At 36.2% G+C, this 24535-nt stretch overlaps 1 protein-coding gene across 5 annotated transcripts; it reads right to left on the bottom strand.

Annotated features, from left to right (window-relative positions):
• Nucleotides 1-4: 4 nt before the first annotated feature.
• On the bottom strand, nucleotides 5-19550 carry LOC110922488 (lysine-specific demethylase JMJ25). Of its 5 annotated transcripts, none has more exons than XM_035980287.1 (14): nucleotides 19358-19550; nucleotides 16355-16840; nucleotides 15639-16087; nucleotides 15440-15561; nucleotides 14606-14699; nucleotides 14382-14514; nucleotides 13794-13857; nucleotides 12991-13696; nucleotides 12078-12407; nucleotides 11078-11518; nucleotides 10909-10981; nucleotides 10290-10375; nucleotides 588-707; nucleotides 5-401 (listed from the first exon to the last, which is right to left on the bottom strand). In XM_035980287.1, the coding sequence occupies exons 2-14, from the start codon at nucleotides 16833-16835 to the stop codon at nucleotides 324-326; spliced, it is 3177 nt and encodes a 1058-aa protein (XP_035836180.1). In that variant the 5' UTR covers nucleotides 16836-16840; nucleotides 19358-19550; the 3' UTR covers nucleotides 5-323. The 5 variants fall into 5 exon arrangements, with proteins under 5 accessions (XP_035836180.1, XP_035836181.1, XP_022022473.1 ...); XM_035980288.1 differs by having other exon boundaries at nucleotides 15639-16258; nucleotides 16529-16840; XM_022166781.2 differs by having other exon boundaries at nucleotides 15639-16840.
• Nucleotides 19551-24535: the final 4985 nt, after the last annotated feature.

Genomic DNA, 24535 nt, shown 5'->3' with positions numbered 1-24535 from the left:
AAAGTTTGATTGCAATTAGGTTTCGGTTTGTCCCCATTTCTTTTGAATCATTCCCTTCTTACAAGTATAAAGGGAAACAAGTTTTTTTTTAAGTAGGTGGAAACACCAAATACCCTTTACTTTTACACAAAAGAGTATCAACAACCTTATTTTTAGATATTTAATTTTCAAACTACTAAAAATGAAAACATGTTAGGTTCGGGTTGACCCGACCCAACCCATATGGGAACTGCTATCAAAACTTAAAACAAGAGTCTTATCAGGAATTCTTTTCCATAAGTCGTAAACCATCACCAAAACCACATATAGTGGCTAGGACTACGTCATATCTTTGGACATGCGGTTAACTCCTCAATATCAATGACGGCTTGGTGCATGGCGTAGATGATCATCTTCTTTACCTGCACGCCAAACAGTGAGCATATAACATCAACATTACTAGACGTTGCATGATGTGTGGGTCGGTTAAACCGGGTTTGGTTCAAGCTGCCATTTTTAGTTCGTCTACACACGGTCCCACAAACATTTTTTATTTAAATATTGTCTTGAATTTCCACATGTAATAAAATAAGTAAATCGATTGTTACCTCTAGTTTGTCTTCTTTGGCTTTGTGATTAACTGGCAGCTTACGGAACTCCTCTGTGAGTCGGATGCACTGTTGTATATTTTCTGGTGAAACAAAATCCACGGCTACTTTGGTGCATGACTACAAATAAGAAGCACAAATTAGAATGTTGTGAAATATATATACACACTTTGTGATGGCATGTTCATTTGAGAACCAATAATATGTTATGAGATCCTACATTAGGTTTCAAAGATCTTAGCTAAATGTCAATCCTTTTCATAGGTCTTGTAATTTATATCAAAGGCTAATTGCTAGACATATTGTCAATTGTCATAAGTGAAAGGTGGTTTGGATATGATGTTCACAATTATTTAGATTAATAAATTATTAGAGAACTGATATTAGGTTGTTAATGTCAAGACTAATCGCAAGACATTGTCATCCGCATTTTTACGTTCTTTCATTTGTAATTTTTAAATTCTCTAATTCAAGCCAAACACGCCCCGACTTGCGGTATGTGCATATAATGTATATATGTGTGGACCCTTGGAGGGCAAAAGTGAAAGTGCACTAATTTTAATGTTATTTTACTAATTTCGTGAAAATAACGTTAAAAAACAAGGGACGGTTAATCATGCATCATGTGGTGGCATTGATATTCGAAAGACAAAAGGGTACATGCGCTAATTGGCTTTTGTCCCGATTGTTGAGTGTTATGTGTCTTATGTCCAAGGCTTGATGCAAAACTACTACCGAGCCAGGGGACTCACTGGAAGCAGCCTCTCTATTCTTACATGGTAGAGGTAAGGCTGTCTATATCTTACCCTCCTCAGACCCTACCTTAGCTTTGCTATTGGTGAGATATACTGAGTATGATGATGATGACTAATTCAAGCCAAACAATATGTCAAAAAGATCGTAAGTTAAGATTGTGGTACTTCTTAACCTTGGTTCAAACTAATCTTGAATTGCAAGATTGAGGTAGTGTGTGAGAGAGTTGAAGGCTAAATGAAATGGAAAACAACTTTTTTTTACCATATAATGATGAAATGGTAGTTGCTTGAGAAGGAAATCTTGCTTTGCATTAAAAACTAACTTTTCACCTTTTAAAAAAAAATAAAAATACAAGGTCCCCATAACATCACTAACATCATCCTATATGCTCTTTCGCAATTATTTTCACTTCAATTGGTTGCATTTGAGAAAAAAAGTTGGGTGTGGGGACCATGTATTTTGCCAAAAAATAATAAATAATGTTATCGTTAGCATCTTGTCAAAAATAAATAAATATAAGAAAGGTTTGGTGATTTAATGGTTGTTTTATATGTATATAATAATAATTTGATTACCTTAACAAAAATAACAATTTTAAATTGTTTGAATGCTGTGCTTCTTACATACACATGTATAGATATCTATACTTCGTAATTTGCATAAACCGCTATGAATTAACATCTTTATTATTATAAAACTATGAATTAACATCTTTATTATAAAACTAGGTTATAGGCCTATAACATTCAATGTTTTAAAAACCGTTAAAAATACAACTTCAACTCAAAAATAATAAAAAACTACATAATTCCATAATAAAAAATTAATTTTCCAAGAAGGATCGTGGATCGCAAGAACTACAATTGAGCGATTTGAAAAGCCGCTAGGTTATAAAGAAAGTCGTACTTTAATTTCGGCTTCCATGCTAATGGGCCATTATATCTCATTATGCTTATCATATATGCTGGTAATTTTCACACTAACAAGACTGATTGTTAAAGAGTCGATGGCATTAAGTAACCCAGTCTCACTTTATATGGCGGTGGGTCAACATCATAGTGGGCTTACCTTTTTATATTGTGGTGGGTCAACATCATCGGTATGAACCGGCAATATCAGTGGTTAAGTCCTAATTTACCGGCCTCTATCATACAAAGTATGTGTCCAATATCCGCTTCTACCGGTATCTGTGAACCGGTATTTAAAACTCTAAACCACCAAATTTTGGGACTTAAAATTCATATTTTTTAAATTTTATTTTTCTTACATTCATATGTATATATTATATATACATAAAAAAACCATATAGCTTGTAGGTAATTTAACCTACTTATAACCTACATATGTGTAGGTTATGTGAAAACTAAAAATTTTCCATTTTTTTTTTTGAATTCTAGTGTGAGAAACAATAAATCTTACATTTGTAAGATTCTCGTTAACTTTTTCGGTTTTTAGGATTGATGTTCTACGTGTCCTCGCAATATTTAGTGTTCTGCATAGAACCTCCCCTTATGTAATATATGATTTTGACGGTGTTTTAGTTTGAGATAGAATAGAGATTTCAGATCCCAAAAAGATCTCGAAAGTTTTGTGATAATAAAATGAACCATATCAAGTATCTAAATTAAATTCAAAAACTTGGAAAGTTTGTTATCATATAAAACAAAACTTTAAAAAGAATAGTACATAGATAATTCTGACTAAATAAAATAAGATAAGTTTTGTGATAATAAAAGAAACCATATCAAGTATCTAAATTAAATTCAAAAACTTGGAAAGTTTGTTATATAAAACGAAACTTTAAAAAGAATGATTCTGGAACTACGTGACATCATTGAGAGAGTACAAGTGACATTGTTTTGAGGGGTAATTTACCCATTGATTTTCAAACGGCTATAACTTTTTCATACGTTAAATTTAAAAAAAAATACACCGTATTAACATGCATTTCATTCTCTTTAATTCGAACAGCCTATTGCTATAGTTTTCTTAAAAAAATTTACAGAATTTTGAATACCCATTAGTCCATTACGTGATTTTAAATACCCAGCAAATGACTGTGATTTTGAATACTAATTACGTGATTACATATTCAACATAAACCATTACGTGGTTACACATTCAATATAAATCGGTTACGTGATTACCAATTCTTTATGATTTGTTATAACTAATGTTATTATAATCATGCTTATTACGTGATTACACATTCAAATAATAAGAACTTGATTGTTTATTGCTTTATTACGTGATTAAATTTCTAATATACGGCATTACGTGGTCATTATAGGTTGATTTTTAACTATGTTTCGTATATAATTTATCCTTAATGCGTGATTAGAACTGAAAAATTAGGTATTGCATGTTTTTGTTTTTACATAATTACGTAAACACTCAGTGATTTCACATAAAATACTATAATGAAATCACGAAATGGGTATTCAAAATCACATAGTCACGTAATAATACATAGTCAGCTATTGCTATGTGATTACGTAATCACTTAGTTGGTTTCACATAAATACAATAATGAAATCACGTAATGAGTATTCAAAATCACGTAATCACGTAAAGGTATTCAAAATCTTGTAATATTTTTTAAGAAAACTATAGCAATAAGCTGCTCAAATTAAAGAGAATAAATGCTCGTTAATACGGTGTAGTTTTTTTTAAAAAAAAAAATATTAACGTATGAAAAAGTTATAGCCGTTTAAAAATTAATGGGGAAGGAGTTAAAGTGAGAAAGGACCAAAGTACCATTTCTCTATTTGTTTTTTCAATTGTTTCAATCTCATATTTACGAAAATGCCATCGTCTAATTTTCAGCCATTGATCTTGGGAGATCAATGACTGAGTTTGTCTCCTACACTTCATACACAATTTTTGTCTTGTACGGGATCTCTCTAAAAAGAATTGTACATAGATAATTATAGATAATTCTGAGTAAATAAAATAAGATTGTACATGGATATTCTTCTTGTGTTTTCGGTCGATATAAAACATGTGTTGGTATTTTTTTGGACATATCACAACTTTATCCATTTTACGGTTTTTGATATATGTAAACACGTGTCGATAGCCTTTTGGGCACGTTATGACTTCGTTTTTTTTTCTCTTTCGGTTCCAAACCGGAACAAACTAAGGATCAACAAATGGTACGAAGTAGCGGTACCAAATTTCTAGAACCAAGATATTTTCGGTACCGGCTTTTGACGTTTTCGGTACCAGTTCGGTACCCGTAAATTACCTTCAAATACCGGTTCTTGTACCGAACCGTACCGGGTATTTTCGGTACCGTTGCCCGTTTTTTGAGGATTTTCGAAAATACCAGTATTGGTTGGTACTGAGCTCATCCCTAGGATGAACTATTGAACCGCCAAAACTGACCATGAACCGAGATTTCAAACCAACAAAACCGGCCAACTTGTTATTTCAACCATTTATCAATGTTTTAAAAACCGGTAAATACCGGCCGGTTATGCCGGTATTATCGTTTTCGGGTGTAAATCCGGTCCGAAAAACCCCAGTAAGTAGGAGAAACAACATCAACTTTGTACCGCCGGTAAAATCCGGTATACTGGTACCGGCTCAGGTCTGTTTTTGGGTTAGGATTTTACTTTTTATCGGTCCATCTCCATACTCAACTTTAACTTAACGACTTTTAATATTTTATCTACATCAATCAAAATTCAAAATTTGCTTCATTACTCCACTCCATCATTCATGACTTGTTCCAGGCTTCCATCACTCCCTCATTTGTTCCAGATTTACATCTTCATCCAATTTGGATTATTTTTTGAGTTGATGTAATTTATGGAAAATTGAACCGTCCGGTACAACTCGGTTCAACCGGTTAAACCATTAACTAATCAACCACATAAATTGGCGACAACTTGCGATTTGCTTATTACTTGAAGATGAAGAGAAATCTTCGAAATAAAGTTGAGATTTATTGTCTTTTTCCATGAGTCTTCAACACTCCTACCCGTCCTTGCAAGAATATGTTTATTGGATAATTTACCGCATCGTCATTCTCTCATTTGAAAAGAACTTGTCCTCGCTAATTGGGTTATACGACACCTCCAACATTGTGGTTTTGACCTCTATAGCTTTCTTTGACACATAATCCGCATTTTAGATTCATCTTCAATTAATCATTCGAATGCGCATACCACTCATAAATTAAGAAGTCATTATATTGGATTGACTTCTTCATGTTGACAAGAGGTCAATAGCTACGTTTAGTGCAACCAACGCTTTCTCAAACGGATGTTGAATAGCAATATACAACCATCCTCATGATTTAGTGGATGTTTTTGCCACCTATGACTCCTTTGTAGCTCTTCAAGGATCATGATAGCGTTTGTTGGTTCTATTGAAGAGACCCCCAAGAGCACGACAAAAACCCATCAACCCAACGATCTCCACCATAAGAATAAGGTTAATTCACTCCAACGATCTCCATGCAGACAAAATTGTTATTTGTCATGTATCCCACAAAGCAAAAGCATAAAGATTAAACAAAAATGAGAGAATACTCTTGAGAGGAAAATTTGATATATTATTGAATTAAAGTTGCAATATGATAAGAGATTATATTGATTTGTTATCCACTTGGAGTTAAGAAATCAAATACGACAACTTAGATATTAAACCTAACAACTAATCGACCATACGAATGGATGATAACTCGTGATTTAGTTGTTAATTGGAAAATTAGAAAAATCTATAGAATCATTATTTTCACGCCTTCACACTCCAACAAGTCTGATTTCGAATCCGGTACTTGGGTTATTTGTCCCTAAAATGTTATTTTGGAATTTTATCAACAATTTGCTTGTGTAGAGAGAGATCTTCTGAATCCTTATCTAGAGTTGCAACCAAAAAAAAAAGAACCCTTTCAACAAAGATGTGAATTGGGGGGATTGGAAAACAAAATATGAATGGAAGACTAAACCTTGATATACCCTAGAACAATACATTTTTGTTACCGCGAGATATATTGGCTTGGCAAGATCGTTTGATTCGAATAAAATTTGGAATGGGTACACACTCGACCAAATGTACCATTTTTATACTTGAACTGTCATCAGACATACTATCTTATAAAAGATATAGTCATGCACAGGTTACTTGTGGCCCAGGGGTGCCCCAGCCCCCAACGATTTTTCGCTTATAGTGTTATTTTACCGATTTTTAGTGTAAAATATTGGATTTTAAGAGTCCAACACCCACCACTGATTGATATTTTTTTGAGTTCGCCCCCATTGAGTTTTCATTCAAGCTTCGCCACTGCAGAACACACCAACATATCCTTGTGTCTTAGAAGAGAACCCGATTGACTTATCTCACATTCGAAAAGTAGTAATGTAGGTCAAAATGCAACGAATTGTTTAGCCAGTTGTCGAAATGCAATGATCAATCGACCAAAGTGGTCGAAATGCAATGCTTTTTTCACACAATACTGCCATGGTTTTTGACAATGATGGTGTTCATGCGGACCTCTAAGCGTTTAGGACTAGTAACCTCACATACACAAATGTGAACGTCTTGATGCGAGAGCCTTGGTCTAATAATCAAACGATCCTAAACATGATGATCCAAATGCTAGAAACGAAGATGTGGATAGATAAGATAAGAGCAATGGAGAGATAAGGGTTTCCAAAGATAGAAATAAATGGGTGCCCTTCTCTCTAAAAAGCCTCTTTAGGAAATAGCCTTGTTGATAGGGCTCGACCCAATATTTTTCTTCATTAAACAAATGAAACTTTGTACTTCAATTTTTAAAAGATAATGGATCGGTAGCAATATTATTATCCACTTATAATTTTAGATTTTTTTTATATACAATAAATGTATATGTGTGTGTGTATATATATATATATAGAGAGAGAGAAGGGGAGGGCTAGGAGTTGGCTAAAAAGTCCAAATTTTCTAAAAAGTGTAAAAATTCATAACACACCATGATGTCAATCATAATACATCCAAAACCCACAAATAACATAATGAAAATTACTAAAACACCATATATGTGAGTTTTGTTTTGAGTTTTGGATGATAAGGCTCTTATTATTGAATGACTAAGGGGATGTTTGTTTACCTCTTAATGAGGCTCTTAATGGTGCATACCTCTTACTGGTTCAACACTTAATGGTTCAGATTGTTTGTTTTGTAAGCAGATGTCTGAATGATTCAGACATTTGCCTCTGAATGGTTAAGCATTATACTAAGTCTGAATGGTTAAGACCTCTAATCTCAATTGGTCAGACATTTGCCTCTAAACGGCTAAGCATTATACTTGCTCTTAATGGTTCAGACTTCTTACTGATTCAGCACTTAATGGTTCAGACCTCTTATTGGTTCAGCACTTAACCATTCAGAAGTTGCGAAACAGCCCCTAACATTATTGTGTTTTATGATAATTATCATGTCGTGTTTTATATTCATAGTTCTACAATGGTATATTTGATGTTTTTATGGACTATTAATGTTTGAATATGGTGTTTTAGTAATACTCACTTTGTTTTTTGTGGGGTTTCGATTTGTTTTATGACTGAAATTATGATGTCTTATGACTTTATACATATAAAAACTATAACACCACTGTAGTTTTCTTAAAGCAGAGATTGACAATTTAGGAGAAAATGGAGTAAAGGGGAGGGAAAAATATAATTTCATTTCGGGTTCATGATTCCAAAAGAAATGAAAAGAAAGTAAAAAAAATTATGTTTTTCCGAGTTAAAACCGAGAGAAAAGAAAGGTATAGTTTTACAATTATACCCTCATTCAGTTTTATAATAGGTTAGGTAGAAGCGTATAATGGTAAATGGTAAAACTTATATTTGTTTTCCATCTGCTTCTAGTTCCTTCCAATTAGGAAGGAAAGTTAATTGGGAAGATCTTCCTTCAAACAAAATATTTTCCACGTCCTTTGACTTCCTACCATTAGTAAACTCGGGAACACACCATTAGAGAAAAAAATATATTAATAAATTTTTTATTATATTAATACAGGGTGGGAGTTAGCTACAAAATCTATTTTTCGTACAAAGTGTAAAAAGTCATAAAACACCATAATATCAACCATAAAACACACTCAAAACCGACAAATAACATAGTGAAGATTACTAAAACACCATATCTGTGGGCTTTGTGTTGTGTTTTGGATGATAAGACTTTGATTATCGAATGACTAACATTAGTGTGTTTTATGTTGATTATCATGTTATGTTTTATATTTATAGTTGTACGATGTTGTGTTTGAAGTTTTTAAGGACTGCTAGGGTTTTAATACTGTGTGTTTTGAATGTGTTTTATGGCTGAAATTGTGATATTTATGACTATGTACACTTTGTAGGAAAAATGGACTTTGTAGTGGAGTAGTATTATGTTATAATTTCTCTCTCTATCAAATATTTATACAATAGTGTTCAATTATTTTGTCTAGACAAGCACTTTTTTCTAGTCTTTCAGGTTAGCGAGTTGAAATTAACGAACCCGAACATGACCCATGGATACACTTCGTGATCTAAAGGGTTTTTTATCGAGTTGTAATAAAGTTATTCACGGGCCATAACTAGATGGTGGGTTGAACTCATAACCCAAACATGACCCAATTAAAAATTATAGATGTGTTATAATCAAGTTGTTGTAAAATGCAGGATTACTCAACAAACACACGCAACTCAACACTCTTCCACAGCCTCCACAATAGCCAATAACGGCCGATAATTGGTATAACTAGTGATAATTATCATAACAATACACCTAGATTTCTTAAGAACAAAAATTGATCTGAAAGATCAAAGAACAAAGAACCACTGCGCTATGAAAAGTGTAGTTGAGGTATTCAAACCAATGCAGGCTAAGAGGTAGCTTAATTGCGAATATGAGTTATGAACTTATGACCTAGAAATCAAGATCTCAATACACGAGATATAGCTCTTAACTTAATAAATATAATAATTGTTCACGTTACGTTAAGCAACTAAGGATTTAACACACCCTTAACTATTTAAGCACGTGCTCCAATGTGCACACATTGCGTACCCAAGGCACACTGTTTTCACAGAAAGCTTTATAATTACTTATGCGTCAAATTTTCTACCTTAACGCGTATGCATCAAATAGTTGGACTTAGATACCAAACGTAGTCTAAAAACATGTTTGCAACCTAAACCAATGTTTCCCTAGTGCTACCACGTTTTGCTTTCGTTTTTACCGATGGTCACTTTGCCTACTGTCACCAGGTATTTACCCCCACAAATAAATAAATAAATAACATGTCACTTTTTTACAACTGCAACTTTTACCTAACTACTAAATAAACTTTATGAGTGTAGTAGTGTACATAGTGAGTAGATTTAGTAACTAATATTTAGAACTGATAATGTATGTATTGTATGTGTGCAGTTGAAAAGTCAGGAGTTGAGCCGTTTTCAACAATCACCGAGAGTAGTTTATTTCTCACTTTCTAAGACTTTTAGTGAGAGACTTGAAGCAAGAGCCGAGAAGAACCTTGAAATAAAGAAGAGTAACAAAGGAGGAGGAATCATGAACCGAAGATTCAAGATATGTGAATGGGAAAGGAAAGAACCGTAAAATTATGAACCGGTGCTAATATCAATGAGGCAATAATTGGCAGATTTCAAGAAAACCTTAAAAGACAAATCATCAAATACGCACCAAGAGAGGTAAAGGCACACCTCACTAAATGGGATCATGAGGCTAAACACAAGCAGCCAGTTACCACAGAGAGCACTCTCAAGAATGAGACGACAGGAGGTTAATAGCACAATAGCAGTGCTTGAACTAGACTCATTATGCTAAAATGTGTTCTTTTCAGCATGAACCGACTGGAAAATGGCCATACAAACTAATATGTTTTGAGTGTGTGTGTGTGTGTGTGTGAGAGAGAGAGAGAGAGAGAGAGAGAGAGAACTTTACCTTGAGATTTCGCACTTGGTGTGGACATCCAGCAGGAATAAAAACCGCCTCTCCCAGCCTTTGTTCAAATGTCCAGGGTTCAATACCTAAAATATACACAATTACCCAATTAGTTACTTATATATATATATATTAGAAGGTGTGGATTGATGAATGGTATCCACACCTTTTACACTTTCACCCCCTGTAGTTTACTCAGTTTACTTCTTAGACCCTAAACTTTAATAAAATTATCAACTAACTCCTAAACTTCAATAAACTTTTCTTTCGACTTTATTTTTATGTTTTCTTCTTTAGGTTGTTATACCTGGTGTCGGTATCGTATCGATACCGTAGTATCCCCACCTTTTACACTTTCACCCATGTAGTTTACTCAGTTTATTCTTAGACCCTGAACTTTAATAAAGCTATCAAACAACCTTAAACTTCAATGAACTTTTCTTTCGAATTTATATTGAAGTTTTCCTCTTTCGGTTGTTATACCGGGTGCTGGTATTGTATCGATACCGACCGAACCGATATCGACGAAACTGCCGCCGCAACGCACGGGTAATTTTACTAGTTGGTTATAGTTTATGGATGGATATACATGGCAGAAACTATATTGACAGGTACTAACCATATTCCTCTTTTAGCCTCCTTTTATGTTCCAACGTCAAGTAAAACGATTGATCATGAATCGGGTGATAAACCTACAAAAATCCAGTCAACCCTCAAGAATTTTGCCAAAAATAAAAAATCAAATTCTAGTATAAAAAACAAAACTAGCAAAATGTAAGTAGATATACCTGCTCAACAGGACAACAATACGTATGTCGAAATTCTGTAGAGTGCTTCAATAGAAATTCCTGTAACTTTGTTGCGTCTTCTCTTCGGAAGATATCCCAAAGAGCACCACCTGTTTCCTCAGCAACATCTTCTTGTGGAGCAAGATCATGCGAAACATCACTAGCTTCTTCGCATTTGCCCTCTTTGTTTATGCTTAAAACGTTATTATACTCTTCTTCCTCAACCGAAGTATGCACTTCTTTCTTTACAACCTCTTTGTTGATGCTTGAAACATTATCATACTCTTCTTCTTTCTTTACTGAAGATCCAGTAGCACATTCAGAAGGTGTTCCGTTCTTTTCTCTTTCATCCTGAGAGTGGTGCCTTCTCTTTAACTCTTGGATTGCCATCTTCTGCTCATTACTTAATGATACTTCAGCCGTGTGTGTCAATATGTTCACCTGCACACCACAGTTTATGCACGATAATGATGACTTACTCTTAACAGTGGACGTATTTAGTATTAAAAAAAAAAAAGTAAAGTACATGGATGGTCCCTGTGGTTTACCAAAATTTTGGATTTAGTCCTATCTTTCCAAAAGTACACGGATGGCCCCTGGGGTTTGCACTTTGTAACGCATTTAGTGCTCAACTTTTGCCAAAAGTACATGGATGGTCCCTATGGTATGCACTTTGTAACGTAGGGGACTAAATGTGTTACAAAGTGCAAACCACAGTGACCATCCATGTACTTTTGAAAAAACTAGGGACTAAATGCGTTACAAAGTGCAAGCCACAAGGACTATTCATATACTTTTGAAAAACTAGGGACCAAATCCAAAATTTTGGTAAACCAGAGGGACCATCCGTGTAGTTTTGAAAAATTAGGGACCAAATCCAAAATTTTAGTAAACCGTAGGGACCATCCCTGTACTTTTGAAAAACTAAGGACCAAATCCAAATTTTGGTAAACCACAGGGACCGCCGTGTACTTTACTGAAAATAAATATAAGAACATACAGCGTCTGACATATCACAATGAAGCTTAGTCACGGAATCTCCTCGTCCAAGTTCTTCAGCCATTCCGTACGCAATATACGTCTTCGGACCCAAATCCGGTTTTAGGACAGCTGATGGTAACTTTACAGCGAGATTGAGAAACCCCGCTCTCGGATCAGTGTACACTTGGAATGGCAATGCACTGATAAATTCATCACAATGGCGTGGTAGAAGATCCTCGAACTTATCAGACGGTGGCCAATCTTTCAGCTTCAGCATCTCCGGCCACGAATTCAAATATTGTCTTCCTTCAGCGTAGCCTTTAAAAAATTTCCGAGTACTAATTTCAACCTTCAAATGGCCACGGGACAGTAGTACATATTAACAAACATTTTGTAGACATTAATATCACAAATTACACTTGTTGACTCATAGTTGTTAATGGCGAATAGCGGGTGATAGCGACAAGCAACCTATATGCTACGTAGCAATAGCAATGAAATAGCGGACCCCTTTTTATGTTTAGCAATACACTAGAAGAAAATTTTAGAAATATTTTATATGTATATTATATTGAAATACGGTGTTTATATACGTATATTTAACAGAAAACAGAAAACCCAGCTATTGCATACGTATATTTTATCGCTATATATATTAAAAACAAAAAAACCTGAAATCCCGCTGTTTTACTCGCTATGAAGGCGCCAAAATCAGATAGAGATGAATGAGCGCTACGGCTACGCTATTCGCTGTAGCGCTCGCTATGAGCACTATTAACAACTATGCTTGCTGTTAAAAAACAAATATCACAAATTACACTTAAAATGAAGCAATAGGAAACCATATGACACATTTGTCTTACGTAAAAACAAGCCGAATCGGCCATTGATAACTAAACGGGAATGCTTACAACTAAAAGTAAAAGAATTACCTCACAACCAGCCAAGCAATCTATCGCCTTCACTTGTGACATCTTTGAACTGACGTTTGGATCCACATGTTCACATAACGCACGCCACATAACCGTGGGCTCCCAGCTTAAACCAGGCGTGTGGTCAAGAACCTTCTTTACAATTACCGGTTCACCTTTAGCCAAATGATGTCTAAATCGTATAAGCTCCTCACTACCGAGCACTTCTTCGGAATCAGGATAGTATAAATGGTTATCATTTGATTCTTCTCTGTCGGCTGCTTTAAGATATGTCTCGGTCTCGCCACTGGTCGTAAAAGAACTTGTCGCAATGTTCGGTTGTTCAATTTTGAATTTATTTAATACGGACCCCGCTTTCGCTTCCAAATTTGAAAGCCAGTCCGCTTGTAAGATATGTTTAAGCTCCAATGAACAATCACCGCATCCACCCATTTCTTTTGGAGCACAAAACAAACTCCCGTCATCGTTACCCACCCATTTAACTTCGGAATCGCAGTGGCTGTTTGGATTGTTTACGTGGACGGAACTTTGTAGCGGGTCTCCCCCATGAATATACTCAAAACCTCTATTCGAGTACCCGAAGTCAACTTTTCTTTGAGCGAGAAGACCTGTGTTACGTATTTCGTGACAGCAACTAAGGCATAACTCGTATGAGCATTTTGGACAACTTCGATGAAGATCAATGATTGATGTCGAACAGTGGTTGCTGCTCCATGAAAACAGTAGAAACAGAATTATATGTAGTACTTGATAAAAAAAAATTAAAAATAGGGTCAAATCATTTTATATTATAGGAGAATTACCAATAGACACGTTCATCGGTAAAACAGTTAGTCTGCCCTATTGTAACCGAAGACTCCGGTACCCCTGCATACAGAATACCTTCTTCACTTCACTAGATTATTTATTTTACATAGTAAACTAGCAATTAGACCCGCGCGTATTGCGGCGCAAAGTTTAAAACTTGAGGGGATAACATTGCAAGGAGTAAAAACGCAAAGTTTACAACTTGAGGGGGTGGTGGCGTTAAAAATGGAGTAACAGTGCAAGGGGTAAAACGCAAAGTTTAAAAGTTGAGGGGGTGGTGGCGGAATTCAAACGTGAGGGTTAAAAAGGCAAACATCAAAAGTTGAGGGGGCGAAAAATGAAGTAATAGTGCATGGGTTAAATATGCAAATTTTAAAAGTTTTTATAAAAATTGTAAAATGGAGTAATAGTCTAGGGGTTAAAATTGTAATTTTCAAAAGTTGAAGGGTGTAAATACAGAGTAATAGTAAAAGGGTTAAAATGAAAGGTTTTTAAAATGGAGGGTGTTGGTGGTAAACCACCGATTTTGTGTTTTAAGTTATATAAGAATTGAAGGTTATCAAGGTTTTCTTTAAAATGATTACCACGAACACGCGCTTCCACCGCTATCTCCTTATTTTGCTCTTCACGTATTTGTTTTAGAAACGGGAGGAGTGAGGAAATAACATGGTGAAGGTGTTGTAACTTCTCGGCATCAGTGAGATCTACGCTTGGCATCTGTTGTTTGGAAAGTGTCAAAACACGATGGCAAATTGACAATAACATGACGTTTGATGACATTTTCATGTTTGAGGAAAATATAGCAAACCTTAGAATTCGAGTGTAAGCACAAATTGCAATTGCAGTTTCCACGGCAACAGGGGCATGACTCGGCTATGTCTTCTTCTGATAATTGAGGATACCTGTCAAGAGATAGAGAATCCATTGATGATAAAATCAAAATCATGTGATATTAGGAGTTAGGACCAACTAGAACTTTAATCCGTGTCGCGCGCTGCGGCGGCAACGTCGCATTTGTGACTTCGTTTCACGTGTAACGATGATGACATTAACGTGTAGTGCGTGCACATGACATTACACATTTTTTACTTTGTTACACACGTTACGTTCATGACATGAACGTCATTAGACATAGATAAAAAAAAAGTATGTCTCGGACGTTGCGGTATAAAGTTGTAAAAGTAATTTAGATAGTGGTGTAAAGTCGTAAAAGTAATTTAGACAATAACGTAGTTAGGCATGGATTAAAAAAAGTGTAATAACGTGCACACGTTGCGGTGTAAAGTCATAAAAGCAATTTAAACAAAAGCAGGTGTAAAGTTATTAAGTAGAAAAGGTAGGAGGGTCAAAGTTGTCAATTACCAAAAGTTAGAAGTGAATGTGTAGCTTACTTAAAGATGAGGGTTAATAGTGGTTCATGTCTGAAATTTGAGGGCGTGATCATGCCAAAAGTTTGAAGGTGTGAAGTGAAAAAACTTGAAAGTGTAGCGGTGTATTGGTCAGTGGCAAAGGTGAGGGTGTGAAGTGAAAAAGCTTGAAAGTGTAGGGGTGTATTGGTCACCGACCTTTCAATTTAAGATACGCTAAATAAAATATGGAAACAGTAACACGTTGAAAGAAGAGATGTTAGTAGAGGAGTTACCATTGTCTGATGCACTGGATACAATATACTATTTTATCACATTTGATGCAGGGAACAACGATCTTTCTATCATTCCTCTTACACTGATGACACTTCAAATGCTCATTTCCATTTTTCTGATCCTGGTAGATCACAGCGTGAATATAACGGAAAAACAACCAAACATGCATATTAAGAGAATCACAGAGAGAATCTATACCTTAACATTGTTACTAGTACTTACCGTGCCACCTGATGAAGCAGAACTGCACTCGCCTGTCTCTTTGTTTCTTCTTTTCATTATCGTCTCATTTGAACTACTGCTTCTACTAGGGTCGGATTTCGCAAAAGACGTTTGTTTTCTCTCTTCTATGAAGTCGACATCCTTTTCAATTTTCCCGCCTTTTATACTTCCGTTTGTCTTAACGTCATTCAGCTCCATTGTCAATAATGTATTTCCATCTTCATCGGCATCATCATCTTCTTCATCTTCTTCATCTTCAGTACCATACTCTTCATCATCTTTCCAGTCGCCATAGAACATACCGTCTTTAACAAGTTTGTTTCCACTAGAAACGGAACGACGGCTTCTTGATATCCGTACATCATGTGGGCTACTGTCTGTGAGTTCTTCCTCCAGGTTATCTTCCTGATTGTCGGTTGTTGCACATTGTTTTTTGTTTGAAGATTCTTTCTTGTTTGAAGTTCTGAAATCTTTACGATTCTTTCTTTTATACTTTGAAGCCTTTGATCTTCTCGATGGATATGGAGTGAAGTCACAGTCATCATCATCTTCTTCCTCATTATAATCCTCATCGGAGCCAGATCCACTAGCATCATTTTCAACTTTCGCAAGCGTTTTCTCACTTAACAAGACGTTTGATTTCTTACATAGTTCTTCCTCCAGGTTATCTTCCTGATTGTCGGTCGTTGCACATTGTTTTTTGTTTGAAGATTCTTTCTTGTTTGAAGTTCTGAAATCTTTACGATTCTTTCTTTTATACTTTGAAGCCTTTGATCTTCTCAATGGATATGGAGTGAAGTCACAGTCATCATCTTCTTCTTCTTCCTCATTATAATCCTCATCGGAGCCAGATCCACTAGCATCATTTTCAACTTTCACAAGCGTTTTCTCGCTTAACGAGACGTTTGATTTCTTACATAAACCGTTGATTCCACGCGTTTTCACTGTGGTGGATAACTTTTTTGTTTTGAACGTTAACGTGCCCTTCCTGATTGCTATTTCTTCTTCAGATTCGCCAAAAAACATTTCTTTCCGGCTAGAAGTTCTCGTGCGTTTCATTGAAGACCCGTTGTCATCGTCTTTTTGAGAATTCATAAGCTTGTGAACCTTTCTCTTTTTTTCAACTGTAACATATCTACTCATATGATTTTCCTTTGGAAATACGACCTCCATCGTCACTACCGACACGCAAAACGGAGATATATATTTTTAGAAAAACAGAAGGAGACAATATATATATAGAACTGGTTTGTCCAATATATGGATGAAAAAAAAAAATTCATAATTTTCCTAAAGTTAGATATCAGGTCATGTAGTATATTTCGTTTTATTTATAACTGAACTCGATTAAACTAAACCAAAAGAATGCCGTAACTTTGCTACAATCTGCAAGAAAACATATGGGATTTAATAACAAACCACACCTTAATAAAAAAAAAAAAAAAAAAACTGCACCTTAATCCGAATAAAGCTGAACACTTGCAGACACCTAGTGGTTATGAGCTGGTAGAGTGAGTTACCAAATTGGACGTCACTGGTAACTAAATTACTTCTACATCATAGCTTAATAAAAAACATAACTTTTCATCACCAATAGAACATATGATACTGTTTCTAGCGCAAAAGAGCCATGATTGGTTATCTCATATCGATATGATCATTATAAAACAACAACAACAACAACCATACCCAGTATAATCCCACATATAGCGAAGCTATTGATAGGGTCTGGGGAGGATAGGATGTAGGCACGCCTTACCTCTATCCCAGGGGATAGAGAGGCTGCTTCCAGTGAGACCCCCGGCTCCAAAAACCATAACCAAGACATAAGCTTCTAAAAAAAACATATATAAGCACGCCACTACTACAAAAGATAGAAATAAAAATAATAATAAACGGATAAATAAGTAAATGCTTGTTAGTAAAACTACGACACCGAGAATAGGTGAAAACATACATACATACATATATATATATATATATATAAAACTATATCACACCTCATAGAAACTGAAAAAAAACTCATAAGATAGGAGCCTAAGCTAAAAACCATGCCAAACTCCTAAAAATCTTTAACCTTAATCCTACGTCTCCACGAAGATCTGTCCTCGACCATGTCCTCAAAGAGGTGCAAATCTAGCAAATCTTGTCTAATCCGCTCATCCCACGTCATTTTCGGTCTGCCTCTACTCCTCCTTCCATCTACCGCGAGTGTTTCAACTATTCTAACCGGGTCTGTCGTCTGCCTCCTCCTGACATGCCCAAACCATCTCAGTCTCCCCTCCCTTATCTTGTCTGAAATACTAGCAACTCCTAATCTCTCTCTAAAAACCTCATTTCTTATCTTGTCCAACCTAGTGTGCCCACACATCCATCTTAGCATCCTCATCTCTGCTACCTCTAGCTTTCGAGCATGAATTTTCTTGATTGCCGATATGATCATTATAAACAAGACTCAATATGTCAAGTTACTTTCTGACAACAGTGGTAAGCACCTGAATCTTAAAGGCCACCTCACTTACTTAATCCCATTGCTTCGTAGGGTATTTGCGGGTCCCATGAGTTTACTATAACAGATTCTCATGGTTACCAAAAAAAAGTTACATTCTAATCCACATTACATAAATCATAAACCTATTAAAAAAATCCACAATTGACTTACTTTAACCTAAGATTAAACAAAATATCCCTTTCAAATACTAATCAAAACAAATCAACCACAAACAATACACTTTAATACTTTATACCTACAACATAATAGTTGACTCTGGTCAACTTCAGAAGTCAACAAATCAACAATCCCCAATGCGACACACAATCTCACAAACTACACGTATACAAACCCTAATTCACCTTTCACACACAATCTCACAAACTATGCGAGAACACGACAATATTGGTCGGTTTGTTTTGTTACCGGTACCGGCAAACTCTATACTAAATGAAAGAAAAAACCCATAAAATATAATATTCTAATATGACGAAAACAATATCTACCATAACCACTTAAAGGCCACCTGCCCGGCGGGCCAGCACAAGCTGTATTTGCGGGTCCCATTACTTTACCATAACAGATTCTCACGGTTAAAAAAAAGTTACTTTCTAATCCATATCAAATAAATCATAAACTTATTTTTCTTAAATCCATAGTTGACTTTTTTTAACAGCAAATTTCTTTACCCCTGTCGTCTGTGTGTGACTTGAATCCAAGACCTCCCCCAAGGTGTTTAAAGGCATTGCCTTTGCCAATGGACCACCACCCCATTCGCAAATCCATAATTGACTTAACTTAACCTAAAATTAAACAAAAATACTCCTTTCGAATACTAATTAAACATAAATATCCCTTTCAAATATCAAATTAAACAAATCAACCACAATAGTTGACTCAGGTCAACTTCATAAGTCAACAAATCAACAATTCCCAATGCAACAGACGCTCTCACAATCTATACATACACAAACCCTAATTCACCTCTCTCAGACATTCTCACAAACTATACATTCAATCATCCAATAAATCAATCAATCAATCACAAATTCTTCATCTGCATGCATCGTATAGCTGAATCTAATCATCTATTATCCAAAATCACTCGCATTTACGTACAATCGATATATCGATATATACACATCAAACGAAAACCTAATTTTAGATGAGTGAAATTGAATCGATAAGTACGAGAATTACTCACCGAATTCATGCAATCCGGTGTATTTGATCGGGTGAAATCATGAGATTTGATAGCGTGAATCGAAGAAAGTGTAAAACGATGGGATGATTTGATGAGGATGATCTGATGAATTGTAGGTGGAATTAGGTTAAGAGTGAAAGAGGAATTGTAGAGAAGATGATTCTTTGATCGCAATCTTTGTATTTATTGAGATGGAGAGAGAGGATAAAACAGAAAGGATACCATAATATTTTCTAAAGTTAAATGCCATTTTAGTCCCTTAGGTTTGGTCAGTTTCCCAATTTAGTTCAAAAGTTTCATTTTTCTTATGTGGGTCTAAAAAGTTTCATTATTGGCATTTTAGTCCACTGAGTTAACTTTATTCATAATTTCCGTTAACAAGAAGCGCGATTCGGTCATTTTATATGGCTGAATTGCCTTTCTATTTAACAGAATCACATATAAAATGACCAAATTGCTTTACTGGTTAATAGAAAAAATGGATGAAGTTAGCTCAGTGGACTAAAATGGCAATGCTGAAACATTTTTGGATCCACAGGAGAAAAATGAAACCTTTGGACTAAACTAGCAAAATGGCCCAAACCATGGGGACTAAAATGACATTTAACTCTATTTTCTAATTTAAGGCTTTACTCATTTTATTTCCACACCCTAAATTCTTATTTTCACAATCATCTTATATAGGTTCAGTTATAATACAAGAGAATTTAAAAATACAACCATACCCGGTAAATCTCCCAAATAGCAAGCTAATGGTAGGGTCTAGTAACGGTAAGATATAGGCAAACCTTACCTCCATCCCTAGGGACAGAGAGGTCGCTTCCAGATAGACCCCCGACACTAGTAACAAGACATAGACACGACCAAATAACAAACCTAAGGTCGTGGATGGGCAAAATAGTAAGGTAGAAACACACAGAGAAGTCATAAGACCACACATAGTCATAGCTGCAGAAAGATAATCACATGCATATAGGAACTTTAAGCCCCTACAAATCAATCAAATTAAGAACACCCCATCCCCTCTCTCTCTCTCTTTCTCTCTCTCTCTCTCTCTCTCTCTCTCTCTCTCTCTCTCTCTCTCTCTCTCTCTCAAAAGGAGTTTAAAAATAAAAAGTGTAAAAAGTCATCATAGAGTGACAAGTGTCCATGGAAGAATCAAGTGGAAAGAGTAATTTTGTTCACAAGAGAAAAAGAATATGCACATTCAAGTCACATGTTATTTCCTCCCCCTTTTTTTAAAACATCCATAAAATTTTTAAACGTCATTTGTTTTAAAAAAAATATACCAGAAAATCGAGCGTCTTTTTATCTTTAATACGAGTATCATATTGTTATACTTTTCAACAAAAATTTGAAAACCCAGTTATGTAACAACCCGCGTTTTGGAAGTCAAAGTCAAAGTCAAAGAAAGAAAAGATTGCTAATTGCGATCTGTCACTCCTTGCTTAATTATTGATTGTACTTCTTGACTTGTAATCTATTTCTTTAATTTGTGTACTTTAGTTGTATTATGTGGAGTATCCATAATAATCTTAGTTTAATCACATGTTTATCGCTAATCTATTTGTCGCTTTATCGCTAATCGCATCGCAACATGAATTATAGGTTCTGTATATTGTTTTACGTGTGTGTGCTATTTATATGTTACTTGTGCATGTTTATATTATGTTATGGTGATTAATTGAGAACGCAATCGCAACTCTATCGCAACGCAATCTCATCGCGAACTGGAAACGTAAGTTTATTTATGTTGTTGTATGTTAGTTAGGTTATTTGTGTGACTATTATTTAAATCCATCGCATCGCTTAATCGACACTCACTTGAACGCATCGCAACGCTCGACGCGTAAAACGAAACATCGAAACTCAACCCGCCGGAGACGTTCGATCGAATGGTCATCCGTCCGGATGACCATCCGATCGGACTGCCCTCCGATCTGTCACTACACCGCCTTTCCTCTTTTGTCACCTATAAATAGCACCTGTCACATCACTTGATGTGACAACTCTTGTGCGACCAGCTCACTTTTGGCTCTATTTCCCTCGATTTCTCGCGATTCTTGTAAGTTTCTACATCAAATCTTGTACATCTATCATCCACACACACTTCTTCATCTTTTCACCATCAAATCTTCACTTTTAACCATGAAATCGGCTGATTTGAGGTGTTCTAGGGTGATGTCACCATGGGGTTCTTATGAACTTCAAGATTTGACCTCATTCCACCAAGAACAACTCAGATCTGAGAGATTTCCACATGTTTAAACACTAATTTCGCATAAATCTAAACATTTTCAAGATTAAAAAGATTGAAAGATGCTTTCATAACTTCCTTTCAACTCTTTTACACTCTTGCACTCAAAACCGATAGAATCGGAGCTCATTCAGGCCTTCCACTCATTCTCTAGTGATGTGTCGGTTTGAGATCTGATTCCTATCAACGAGATAACCGACTTAGCGAGTTGAACATGGACAACTGTCAAGACCAGTTAACTGACAGACTGGGGTGATTCCCGTCCGATCGGATGACTTGGGCTTGATGGAGTTTCCGTTGTTTAACACGTTGTCATACCGTCACGATCAAACCGCAAACTTTCAAACTTAACAAATTTCAAAAACAAGCATGTCACCAAACGGACTGCCGTCCGATCGGATTGCCATCTGATCGAACGACAATCGATCGGATGACTTGTGGCCTCAAATACTTGAACACTTTAACATTTTTCAATACATATCAGTATCCAGCGAATGGCCATCCGATCGGACGACCATCCGATCGAATGACCATCCTGCTGTGAACTTGTTCTCTAAGAAATATCTCGCTGGAACGGACCACTATCCGAGCGAACGACCATCCGACCGGACGACCGTTCGACCGGACGACCTAAAAGGCAGAGATACTTCTCTGTTTTCAAAATGCTACAACAAAAACTTCAAAGCTATCATACATAAACACATCCATCCCAAACGAGTGGCAATCCGACCGAATGACCATCCGTACGGATTGTCATCCGATCGAATGACCATTCGTCATCCAGTACACGCAACACCGTTTAACGCACCGTCCGTCGCTTATGCTATCGTTCTGTGATCAGGCTAACTTTCCAGCGCTCCCTTCAATCCAAGACTGTGTTTACTTGTTAAACATGATCTGTGAGTATACTCGAACCCTTTTTGCTTTACGTACTTTTGGGTGTTACATACGTTACTTATTCAAATCACAATCGACACACGACGCAAACACTTTTATACGCTGACCGTTCTTGCATGTTATACGTGTTACTCGACGAATGCTTGTATGTTATATTTACACAGTGATTGTTGCCTAACACCTTAGCAACGATAGTACTATAGTTTGGACTCAGCACCTGTTGTGGACAGGGGTTGTTAATGGCTTTACTTCACGTGTCATAGTGGTGATATGTGTTGCACATTCTACAACTCGCAGTCACGTCTGTGCATATTTCATTGTCGATAACCTACTAGCTTCACTTTGCTACATGTTACATGCTGGTTATGATTAAAATGATTTCACTATCTACTATACTATTAAACTTGTATGCTCACCTTTACACTATGTGTATTGACCTCTATTTTAACATATGTGACAGGTGTTTAGGATGCTTTTGATTGCAAGTTGCTATGGAATCAAGCTAGGAGAGTCTAGAAACAAACTAACTAAAATCTGAGTTGTCAGAATTGATATTTGTCTTTGAGAACAACGTCTGTAATAACTGTTTTATTTTATATGTTTGTGGTATGGGACATGAACCTTTAATATATTATAATTAATAGTTGTTATGGATTATCCTGCCGCCGTCGGTTAGGGTGTGATAGATTGGTATCAGAGCCATAACTATAGGGAATTAGGCGAGACTCGACCTAGTCCGGGTCGATGTCTTAGAGATGACCTAGTCTATAGTCTAAGTACCAATAGACCGCCTTGTGCGAACCCGGTAGGGGTTCTGCACGAGCATACTTCTGTTTGTTCTCTCAATTCGCGATTATACTATACTATCATCAACCCTTCCTAAAGTTGAGCACTATCACTCTGCCTTTCCTAAGGCAGGCACACCGCACGCTATTTTCGAAAATGAACGAGTGATTATATCGAGATTAGGTGTGAAAACCGCAAACTCCCGATTTGGATCGCTTGTTCGACGCGCGATTTTTATTATAAACACGAGAATTTGTGTTGAATCAGGAGTGAAATCCGTACTTCGATGCAATTCTCTCTCTATCTCGTGATTCTATCACACAAAACAGGAACGAGGTCGCTAAGTTAGGGGTGAAACCCGAACCTTGATGACTCGTTCCGTTCTCCATTCTGGTTTTACAAAAGCTCTCACCAAAGTCTCGATGGATTCCAACGACTCGAGTCGCGTAAATAACCGAAAAGATACGTGCCATTCACCGTATTACGGTGATAGAGCCCAGTCTATTAGGCCAAAACATGTACTCGAAGTCTTTGAGAATAGTCGAATCACTTTGGGTAGTCGACGTCTATCAGCCGAGAGAATCCCTCTTCGATTTTATGTGTTTCGATTCTGAGCCCGCAACCGCTGACTCTGTGATTTATCGCTTTTATATGGAAAATTTTACGTGTTTGATGTGGTTTTATACGCTTATGTGCTTCGATTTTTGGTGATTTATACGCTTTTCGCCTTGATCACACACACAAATCGCACTGCACATTTATCCCAAAACGCTAACAAATCGCTTACTATGTTACTCGCTTATGCTATACTACTCGCTATGCTACTTGATGTGTACTCGATACTCACAATCGCTACTCTCGAACACGCGAATCTTGAATGATAGGTGAATATGTGCAATATATGTAGGTGAATACGTGCAAAATATAGTGGATTACGTGCCTCTGAGCTCTACATGCTTACGTGCTTATGTGTACGTGCCTATGTGATTATGTGCCTACTTGATTATGTGCCTACGTGTAGACGTGTTCCTGTGCTTTATATAGGGAGGTATGCGATGATATTATAAACTGTACTTGACTTAATCGAAATTGTGTTGGAGTCCTGTGACGATGTCTATTGCAGGCAATGTCGTCATTCGGATCACATACTTCCCGCGCTGCCCGACGAAACAATGAGGACAAGCGTATCACTTCTCTAGTCACAAAGCAAATGGCGAAAGTCATTCCGCAAATTGTCA

Source organism: Helianthus annuus, chromosome 11, assembly GCF_002127325.2.
Source record: "Helianthus annuus cultivar XRQ/B chromosome 11, HanXRQr2.0-SUNRISE, whole genome shotgun sequence".
Taxonomy (NCBI): Eukaryota; Viridiplantae; Streptophyta; class Magnoliopsida; order Asterales; family Asteraceae; genus Helianthus; species Helianthus annuus.
The sequence above is the reverse complement of the archived record's forward strand: the minus strand, read 5'-3'. Positions and strand labels throughout refer to the sequence as shown.

What these genes read in the sequence shown, in the direction of transcription:
- LOC110922488 (XM_022166781.2), bottom strand. Translation starts at nt 16,835, where the DNA reads ATGGAGGTCGTATTTCCAAAGGAAAATCATATGAGTAGATATGTTACA. An exon ending in ATTGCTTGGCTGGTTGTGAG is followed by an intron (nt 12,408 to 12,990) that starts GTAATTCTTTTA and finishes GGCCATTTGAAG; the next exon opens with GTTGAAATTAGTACTCGGAA. An exon ending in ATTGTTGTCCTGTTGAGCAG is followed by an intron (nt 10,982 to 11,077) that starts GTATATCTACTT and finishes GGATTTTTGTAG; the next exon opens with GTTTATCACCCGATTCATGA.